The sequence below is a fragment of the Notolepis coatsorum genome (assembly GCF_963971535.1).
Source record: "Notolepis coatsorum genome assembly, chromosome: 18".
NCBI classification, from domain to species: Eukaryota; Metazoa; Chordata; class Actinopteri; order Aulopiformes; family Paralepididae; genus Notolepis; species Notolepis coatsorum.
The window spans coordinates 84,756,248-84,767,578 of NC_140182.1; the positions used below are offsets into that span (position 1 = coordinate 84,756,248).

General features: G+C 38.1%; 1 protein-coding gene across 1 annotated transcript in view; it reads left to right on the forward strand.

Annotated features, from left to right (window-relative positions):
- Window positions 1-311: 311 nt before the first annotated feature.
- LOC311245416 (forkhead box protein P4-like) overlaps window positions 312-11,331 on the forward strand; it is a gene marked incomplete at both ends in the record, with an annotated part of 26,770 nt that continues 15,750 nt past the window's right edge. The window contains 2 exons of the mRNA XM_084335259.1: window positions 312-917; window positions 8,946-9,050. Coding sequence (XP_084191385.1) covers window positions 312-917; window positions 8,946-9,050 — 711 coding nt within the window. The remainder of the gene's footprint in view (window positions 918-8,945; window positions 9,051-11,331) is intronic.

Here is an 11,331-nt window from a genome sequence, read left to right on the forward strand (position 1 = left end):
GACTGTTGGAGGCCCAGCCCAAGGCATGACAAGAGCTGCTAGTCCTCCTGTGGTTTAAATGGGAGTAGGCAAATGAGATAAGTTGTTCATATACACTCTCGAGCAGCAAAGCGAGAGCAGTCCTGAAAAGGCATGTACAGTAGAATCACAAAATGAGAATATAAAGGAGCTCGACGACATGGCGGAGGAAAAAACAGGATTGAAATTAACCAAGGAACCCGAGGGGGATGAGAGACAGAGAAACTCCACAATTGCACCAGAAATAGGCTCCATTGACGACAGGTACCATCACACCTTGTGAGAAAGTCCACATGGAACCGGCACGTCTTCAGGAGAACACTGTGTCAGAGCTGAGAACCTCAGACAGTTCTTCGTATGAAGACAGGGGACACTTTTCAAAACCCTCAGTCTCCTACGTCGCTCTGATTTCTCAAGTCATCCTATCCTCCTGCTCTCAGAAACTCAACCTGGCGTCCATCTACGAGGCAATGGAGGACCAGTTTCCTTACTTCAGGTGCCGCCAGAGCCAGGGGTGGAGGAACAGCGTTCGGCACAACCTCTCTGTGAACGACTGCTTTGTGAAGGTGAGCCGGTGTGAGGACGGGAAGGGCCACTACTGGGGCATTCACCCAGCCCACCTGAGTGACTTCCAGCAAGGGAACTTCAGGCAGCACAGGCAGCCCAGGAGAAGCAGAGAGGGGGAGCCGCATGGCAGCCTGGCCATGCACCCGGGTCGGACAGAGCCTACCTGCCTCTGGGGCGGGATCTGTAGGATTGGTCCTCCGTCTTTGGGCTGGGTGGAACCACAGTACCAACTGCATGGGCCTAGTGGTTATGGGGCCAGGCCTCTGGTCTGGCCAGAACCACGCTATCACCATGGGAGATTCGATGTCGGCCGGGCAGAGACTCCTGGCAGGGTGAGACCTTACTATTCTCCTGACTCACCGCCATACTCGCATGACACAGCTATGGTCGGGAGTTGGCACCACGGTCAACCCATGACACCCACATGGACGCTGCATAGCTGGGGGATGTGTAACCCAACTCTGAGAGGGGTGAGAGAGTCACATGACAGCATGTTCGTGCGGAGACCTCAGCACCCCCTCTGCTTACCTGGCTGCCAGTGTGTGACTCCAGTATATAGAGACATTATAAAACCGGTGCCCTATTATGTAAACTATTTCATTCACCCGTGAACCCTTTGGAAACGTATCAAATGAAAACTAGAAATGGTGCAGACTACATCTAAATATTCTGCTTCACCATGAATATAGCTATACATTTCCATACATTTTCATAAAAGTTATAATAAAGAATTTGGTCATATGGATATCATAATCCATATTTTTGTGCTCTTGTGTTTTTATCATTTAGTTTCTATGGTTACTGTTTAACTTAGTATTCTTTTTGGATTTAATTTATTTAGCTGATTATTGATTGCCCATCTCAGCACCTATTGCACGCCTGACCATCCTGTCTGGGGGGACGTCTTCATGGAGGGCTGAGGTCAGGGGCCGTTAGTGGCATGAGCCTGTGAATCCCATCGGGACATATGGGATTACATACTGGATACTGGGATATACAAATAAACCTGACCTGCATTTTCTTCCATAACATAAGATAATGGCAGATAAATAATGATCCAGTAGGTGGCAGAAAGTTACCTTGGAAACAAAAAAAGACAATTGAATCTTTATCCTCCACTTATCTAAAACATCTTATGTCTGATAGAGCCTTGTAGATGTATCTGCTTTATGCAAAACAAATAATTAGATACATATTTAAATAAATACTTTTGCTATTGCCTATCTGCCCTCAACCTTTACATAGTCTGTACTTTTGTTACATTTGGGTGTGTACCTAACGCATGTCATTCCATGTTTAATTTATTTCTACTCTCAATGGTCATGAACAACACAGCATTTTAGATCAACTAGTACAAGCAGAGGCTTCGTTTTGATCTGTTAGTCTTAAACATTATGTCCCATTCATTACAAGCTCTTGTAGTAACCTGCCCTATACCTCAATACAGTCCTACAGTCTGTAAAACAGTGTCTGCACAAACCATGGAACTCAGTGGGCAAGCAAAAAAATGGGTATGACAGAGCCTGGCACAGGGAGAACAACAGCAACGGCAATAACAATAACAATAACAACAACAACAACAACAACAACAACAACAACAACAACAACAGTAGCAGCAACACCAACAACAATAACTAAATACAATTTCAAATGATGCATGCTTGCATTAAAAGTGTACAAAGTTAGCTAATTGTTAAGCAGTCTCAGCAGAAACATAGGTAAGCCTACAGTATGTAGTTACAGTAGGCCCCTATGCCCTGACGTACTGCTATTTGTCCTTGCATTTAACAGTAGGCCTGTAGCAGAAGTCTACATAGAACATCTCCATTTGTTTTAATTAGCTGCACTGACATCCTCTTCAAATAGAAGTACAGGCACAACTGTAAATAGCTCTTTGATAAATGCTTTGACAGCTGCACACTTCTTTATGTTCTGAATGCTGAGCTATATGTTGTGGTATTTCATTTTCCCTTTGAAGACTCTTGGATATTTATTGTGCATCTAAACACTGTCACATGGGACTAAATTTGTCTTTTTTCAAAGGAGAGGACCCCTTTCTTTTAAATCATTAAAAGAGATTAAATTATGCCTGTCTTAAGAGTTAGTATCATTTTTATTTTTATTTTTTTAACCTCCTATAGGCTGTGTGCCAGATTGTGCATATGGATTCATTTGTAGTTGTGCACTTAGAGAAGTGATAGCAAAATCACCCACTTAACATCAAAAATTGATCTGTGGATATATTGTGAATGCATGGTATTATGTCTCGTCTGCTCGTAACACATAGATATTGTACTGCGGATACACAATATGTTAACATAAAAAGCGAATACAAATTGTGCACATGAGATTGACTGGAGAGTGGGACAACTACACATTCGTATGGGTTGTCAATCAATAATGATTAATAAGTCATCAATTTGTAGAGGAACATTGCTTTCTCCAATGCCATTTTTATATCACAGCAAATCTGGACACAAATACCAGGTGAGATAACCTTAATTACCTTAACCATATATAATAACCTTATATTATCATGCAAATACATCCATATATTATATATACAATAACCTATTGGATGTAAATAATGTTATGCATGAACAATTATTGATTAAATAAATACATAATTATTAATAATTATTAGGAGCCCTCTTCTGTTTCTCAGTTATTTTTCTCTCTCCATTCTACTGTAATCAACTGTCATTCTCCATCTGCTGCCTGACACTGTGACTCCACCCTCTCAGGTAGATACACCACTCTGTCAGCAGCACTCTCCCATCCTCGCCGAGATAACTGAGACATCAACACTGCCTTGCAGACAACATTCTACTTCATGGTGAGGAGGTTTGATATTCTATACCCTAATAGACAAAGTTACTGTAAAACTTTCTCTAATGACTGTGTAGTCAGATTTGACTTCTCGTGCATTTTAGGAAAGTTAAGGCTTTGTGGAATTTCATATTTGTATACAGCTTTAGTAGTATGTGAGTTGTACTTCATGGGTGTGCATAAGGTATGTTTCTTATTTCTTGTGCTTGTATATTTCGTGCAAAACTGAGATAAGTTCAGCCATGCATGTAGGAAGTAATTCAGTCATGTGTGTAGATAGGCTCTGTTAAGTAGCATGTGAGCTGAGTAGGCTATTGTGCTAGAAGTAAATGACTGATCCAGAGCATGTGATAAATTGTATATATTTGACTTGACTGGTTATGGTGTCTGAGGAAAAATAAACATTATAGCCTTTATGCTGTCATTGCATGGTTCTAGAAATGGCATGAATAAAATGTGTGTCGTGGTATTTTATGACACCTAATTATTCTGGAGAACTACCATAGAACTACCAGAAACTGAAAAATAATTTTATTTTATACAATATACAAAACTTTTGTCACTTTATTTATTATTTATTTATTTAATCACGTGTTAAATACCGTATAGCGACAGTCTGTGTAATCAACCACACCATTGTAATATTAAATGGATTCTATTAATGTATTATGTATTAAACTTAATTCTACGAAAACAATTCATCTTATAAATCTGATATCTCGGTTTTAAAATACGAGACCAACATTTTTAATGACTTTTGCAACTCTATAAATAATATAAATAATGTCCACTGTTTCGCTTCAAGTTTTTAAATTGTTGGGGGGAGAAAGAGCCACACATTCTCTCTCAAACAAACCCGACAGAGTTTCTTCTCTCTTTCTCCTTGTTTACATCTGCTCGCTCCCATTAGCCGTCACCTCTCTGCACGTATGCTTCACCTTCTATCTAATGAAGTCATACCGTGTTAGTATTTTCTTTTTACCCCAGGCCACATTCATACACTAGATTACAACAGGATGAAATCAGCACTGATACTGGCCAGAAGAAGCTCAGAGCTCAGAGTCTTAAGGGTGCGTTTGATTTGAATTGCCCCCCCCGCCCCCCTCCTCCTCCAACGACAGGACTTGAGAGCTGGGATGCCTGAATCTCCACTCAGCCCCTCTTCAGCCACTTAGACGACAGCGCAGGAGAGAGACCGGCTAATGGGGACACCTGCAGCGGCGCGAGCGCACAGAACTGCCAGAGTCTCCGGCATAAACAGGTATCTTCATCCTCCTCCTTCTCCTCCTCATCCTCCTCTCGCCTTCCCTCCTTTGTCTCTTCCTCCGCTTCATAAGAGAGAAATAGGACAGTGTTGGGTAAACAGACGTTGAGGGGAAGGAGGAGGGGATGGAGGGGGGGTACAGAATGTCAACTCCATATTGAACGTCCTCAGACACCGAGCCAGAGGACCCAGCAGTGTCACAGCTCTGTTGACAGTGGCAGAGATTTCATGAGATCTCCCCGAGCTGGGAGTTGACATGCAGGACTCTGTTTATCCTTCATTATTAGTTTGTGGGTTAAGGCCACAGAAGGATAATTGTCCACAGACCCGGGGGCCCAAATACATGCAAGTGCAAGGCAAATAAACATTGGCCCCAACTTGGTTTCATGGCTGTCTGTTACCAGTCCCTTCTGGGGGCATTTCTTTTTCATCTGAGGGGATCAATACAACAGGGAAGGCAGAATGGGACGGACAGTCACAAAGCCTTCCCTCTTTCGTTTGATTAGATCATTAGATTAGATTGTAATGTATTGTCATCATACAGCACAAGTACAGGACAACGAAAAGAAGTTTGGCATTCAACCAGAGTGCAAATGTAGCAATAATATAATATGTAGCAATATACAATGTACAGGTGATTAAACTGGGTACAAAACATACAGATTAGTACTACTGAGTGTAGTGCTAATCAGATGTATGTACAGATTTGTAGTATAATATGTACAGGTGTAAAGAGAGTATCGTAGTAATCATACTGGCCAGCAGCGTAACTAGTAAGAGTAGGATATATGTACAGATAGATATAGTATCTACAGATATGTGCAGGTAAATACAGACAGGCGTGGATAGATATATATGCAGTGAAAATAAATAAATATATATATTTAATATAAAGGAAATACTAATAAAAACACGGCCCACAATGGCGGGTTCTCGTCACTGGTGTGGGTCAAGTTGTAATTAACCCAATGATTCTGACCCATCACCTTCATCACCTTCATCATCTTCACTCAATGATGAATGTTGTTATTTTCCAACGGTGATGTCAATGATAGTGCCCCCGTTGCAACTCAAGCAACAAAACCGATGGTTTGAGCGACATGATAACGACGATGCTAACCATAAATGTCAATACCTTATACTCAGATATGATGATTCCAACGGGGTTGCATTTGTAGAAACTTTGGAGGGCAGAGAAGTGATATTTTAGTTGGGATAAGCATTATAAACTTGCTATCTTGGATAGCATCTTGCTAGGGAAAACACCCAGAGCCAGCTGTCATTGAGGGAATTCTTCATGCTGGTGTTTCCACAATTATGAACAGTATAATAATTTTGTTTTGTTAATCAAAAATCTTGACATGGTACAGGAATAAATAAATTGATCAATACAGCGGACATTCTGGAGTGTGATCTCATAGGACTGAGTAAGATGACAAGGAGGTCCCAGAAGGGTTCTTCTTTCATTAGTTCCGACAAGCAACAAAGATATTACTCCAGCACAAACACGAGTAGTCTGAAACCTATACAGAACAACCTATGGAACAGCTATACAGCCTGTGAAATATATCACATGTGAATATATTTTAACATAATATAAGAGAACATTTTTATTTGAAGAATATATATCTTTTAGTATATATTTTTTTCAATTATCATCATGTAACAACAGTGTTTTATTTGTATTGTGCTGTTTGTAATATGTTTTATTACAAATTACCGGCAGTTCATTGTGTGACAGTTGTTACACTCTGATGCATCTCAGATTGAACGAGGGACTCGTTTGGAATGATTCAGTCATAATTGGCCATAGCCACTGATGGAATGGGAGAAGAGATGACCATTGTGTTATTTGTCGTTTAACAGCAAGCAGGTCGGTTATCATTCCGGGGGTGTTTGCCCTTATTAATATCCATAAACTTCTATTAGGAGTCACAACAAGCATGTAATTATGTTGCTAATGAACTGGTTAACTATCTCCCATCTCATTTAGGGTCAATGACACACAACCCATCATGATGATGTTCACAATAGGTTCACAGCAATGCGGTGTAATTGGATTGCGATCGTTCCTATCCGATGGTTATTATTACTGTATAACCCTTGACACTTGCCTTCTGTCTGTCAGAAGCATTTCACGCACCAAATACAAAAGAAATTTAGCAATATTTCTTGGTGACAGTGGCACGGAGACAATCAACTTACAACTTTCCTACACACTCCTACGCAGAAAGTTGGATGACGTTCTGCTGTCAAACACTGTTTGGCTGTGACATGCAAGCATGGAGACAGCTCTGTGTAGGAGTGTGAGTTTCTTAGTATGACAAACACACATGGTGCAGTGACAACAGACAGACAACTCATATTCAGTGCCCAGGGACAGCACAACAACAACAACAACAACAACAACAACAGCAGACTATACTGTACATCTATATCTATCTATCTATCTATCTATCTATCTATCTATCTATCTATCTATCTATCTATCTATCTATCTATCTATCTATCTATCTATCTATCTATCTATCTATCTATCTATCTATCTATCTATCTATCTATCTATCTATCTATCTATCTATCTATCTATCTATCTATCTATCTATCTATCTATCTATCTATCTATCTATCTATCTATCTATCTATCTATCTATCTATCTATCTATCTATCTATCTATCTATCTATCTATCTATCTATCTATCTATCTATCTATCTATCTATCTATCTATCTATCTATCTATCTATCTATCTATCTATCTATCTATCTATCTATCTATCTATCTATCTATCTATCTATCTATCTATCTATCTATCTATCTATCTATCTATCTATCTATCTATCTATCTATCTATCTATCTATCTATCTATCTATCTATCTATCTATCTATCTATCTATCTATCTATCTATCTATCTATCTATCTATCTATCTATCTATCTATCTATCTATCTATCTATCTATCTATCTATCTATCTATCTATCTATCTATCTATCTATCTATCTATCTATCTATCTATCTATCTATCTATCTATCTATCTATCTATCTATCTATCTATCTATCTATCTATCTATCTATCTATCTATCTATCTATCTATCTATCTATCTATCTATCTATCTATCTATCTATCTATCTATCTATCTATCTATCTATCTATCTATCTATCTATCTATCTATCTATCTATCTATCTATCTATCTATCTATCTATCTATCTATCTATCTATCTATCTATCTATCTATCTATCTATCTATCTATCTATCTATCTATCTATCTATCTATCTATCTATCTATCTATCTATCTATCTATCTATCTATCTATCTATCTATCTATCTATCTATCTATCTATCTATCTATCTATCTATCTATCTATCTATCTATCTATCTATCTATCTATCTATCTATCTATCTATCTATCTATCTATCTATCTATCTATCTATCTATCTATCTATCTATCTATCTATCTATCTATCTATCTATCTATCTATCTATCTATCTATCTATCTATCTATCTATCTATCTATCTATCTATCTATCTATCTATCTATCTATCTATCTATCTATCTATCTATCTATCTATCTATCTATCTATCTATCTATCTATCTATCTATCTATCTATCTATCTATCTATCTATCTATCTATCTATCTATCTATCTATCTATCTATCTATCTATCTATCTATCTATCTATCTATCTATCTATCTATCTATCTATCTATCTATCTATCTATCTATCTATCTATCTATCTATCTATCTATCTATCTATCTATCTATCTATCTATCTATCTATCTATCTATCTATCTATCTATCTATCTATCTATCTATCTATCTATCTATCTATCTATCTATCTATCTATCTATCTATCTATCTATCTATCTATCTATCTATCTATCTATCTATCTATCTATCTATCTATCTATCTATCTATCTATCTATCTATCTATCTATCTATCTATCTATCTATCTATCTATCTATCTATCTATCTATCTATCTATCTATCTATCTATCTATCTATCTATCTATCTATCTATCTATCTATCTATCTATCTATCTATCTATCTATCTATCTATCTATCTATCTATCTATCTATCTATCTATCTATCTATCTATCTATCTATCTATCTAGCATGCGATAGTTATACAATACCGGCAGTTCATTGACCAGAGGTACTTATACTGAATAGTGATATAGCACGATATAGTTCCACTCTCTCTTCCTCCTGTGTAGTTTATCTCTGTATTCCTCTGTGCTGCTGCAGGTGTCCCTGGCTATGATGTCTCCACAGCAGGTGCAGCAGATTCTGTTCCCCAGTCAGCTGCAAGCTCTCCTCCACCAGCAGCAACAAGCCCTTCTGCTGCAGCAGGTACTGACAAGGTCACACTGCACTAAGGGTGTATGTAATGTAATAATGTACACATTATTACCATATCAAAGCAAGTGTAGAATGCTTACAATTACAGTTTTTCTCAATTGCTTTGGTGCATTTCTCTGATCAGAATTAAAGTTCTCATAACTGTTAGTGCATTTCTCAAAACAATTAGTACAAACTGCAAAACCTAGGTGATAACCTGCAGAAGTGTGTCACTTGCTCAAAATGGATAATTCATTCCTCAAAAGCAAGTATTCATGTCAATGAAAGTGTCACTGTCATCAAAATGAAAAGTCCTGACACCATTGTTTATGAACAAGATAGTCAAATGGCTTTGCCATGTTTTCGTTATGACAGTTCACTCTGTAAGTGTTTTCCAATGCAAAAAAAGTCAGATCTTGGTGACACTTTCTGAAAATGCTCAAGACAGCACTATACACTATTTGCACAGCCATTTGAAATCTACAGTTACACATTGCTGTATTTAGTGAGGTAAATGAGTACAAGACACGTATGTTTCACATTTTTACTGCATATGCTCTTTGCCATTTTAATTTGTTCACAGCATTGTGCAAAAGAAAAATACAAACAAAATGTACAACAAACATAAGAAAGACCCGTTGGCCTTTGGGTAGAGCTGTGCACAACTGTAAACAATATTTCAGTACATATTGGAACTGAATTGGAACATACAACATACACAGTACTGTAAATCATTCATTCACATCCAGACGTTCCTGTCTGTCTGGCTATTGGATTCAGGAATGGGGAGTAGGGAGGGAGATATTCCACCAGCATCCTTTCATGTGCTGCAAACCACTGTGTGACCAGAATTGCGTGGTGAAAACGCACATTATCCCATACAACAACATACTTGGTCAGATGGTCGCCATTTAGACCCCTCTCATTCTCAGGGATTATGTCCCTGTAAAGAGTGTCTAAAAAAGTCAGCAGATGTTGTGTGTTGTATGCACCAATGCGGGCCATATGGGTGAGGACGCCATTTTCTGAGATGGCTGCACACATTGTAATATTCCCTCCTCGTTGGCCTGGGACATCAGTGGTTGCTCTCTGTCCAATGCGATTCCTTCCACGCCTTCTACCTTTTGCCAGATTGAAACCCGCCTCATCAACATATATGAATGTGTGCAGCGATTCCCTGGCATCCAGCTCCATTCAGGGGAAAATTTATAAAGAAATGTATAAAATTTGCTTGACGGATTTTGACAACTAGTTCAACATATTTGTATGTAATGACTCAAGCAATGAAATGAGGACTATTAGTTTTATAGGGAATGACTATTCAGCAGTCATAAGTATAGTTCATTTTGACTGACATGACCTAAGCAAATGATAATGTTATAAAACAGCAGAGAATTGTATGAAAGCAATTGATGCATGTCCAAAAGCATTTGCAATTTGTTCGGAGGAATGAGAAACTGCTACTATGATGTGCACAAATTACAAAATGTTGTGGAGGTTGAACTAACAGTTATGAGAACTTTAATTCTGATCAGAGAAATGCACCAAAGCAATTGAGAAAAACTGTAACAAGTTCATTGTGTGATGTGTTTTGCTGTTATGAGTTGCACCAATAGGAAACAACTGTTAGCCATCGGCTGTGCGTTGTAACATAAATTAATCGGCTTGCATTCCAGGCACATTTTTCCAAAATCACCAGTGTTAAAAAAGGAACCAGTGATGAGTTTTCAACCAATAATATTTTCCATCAATAATAGTTTTGGATCAGTAACCTGCAACCTTAAACTATAGATGGAAATTAGCTTCTGCTAAATCTGGTGCAAACATGTTTTCATGTGACAATGATTAATGTAAATGCACATACATCTATAAATAAAAAAGTCTATAAATAAAACAATTATAATAATAATTGTAAAACCTTGTCTTATTTTTTTTACAGCAACATTTAAAAGAGTTTTACAAGAAGCAACAAGAGGAGATGCACCTCCATCTGCGACAACAGCACCCAGGCAAGAAAGCCAAGGAGGTGTGTTTATTTTCTATGGTCTTCTATCAAGCTGTGTGTGTGTGTGTGTGTGTGTGTGTGTGTGTGTGTGTGTGTGTGTGTGTGTGTGTGTGTGTGTGTGTGTGTGTGTGTGTGTGTGTGTGTGTGTGTGTGTGTGTGTGTGTGTGTGTGTGTGTGTGTGTGTGTGTGTGTGTGTGTGTGTGTGTGTGTGTGTGTGTGTGTGTGTGTGTGTGTGTGTGTGTGTGTGTGTGTGTGTGTGTGTGTGTGTGTGTGTGTGTGTGTGTATTT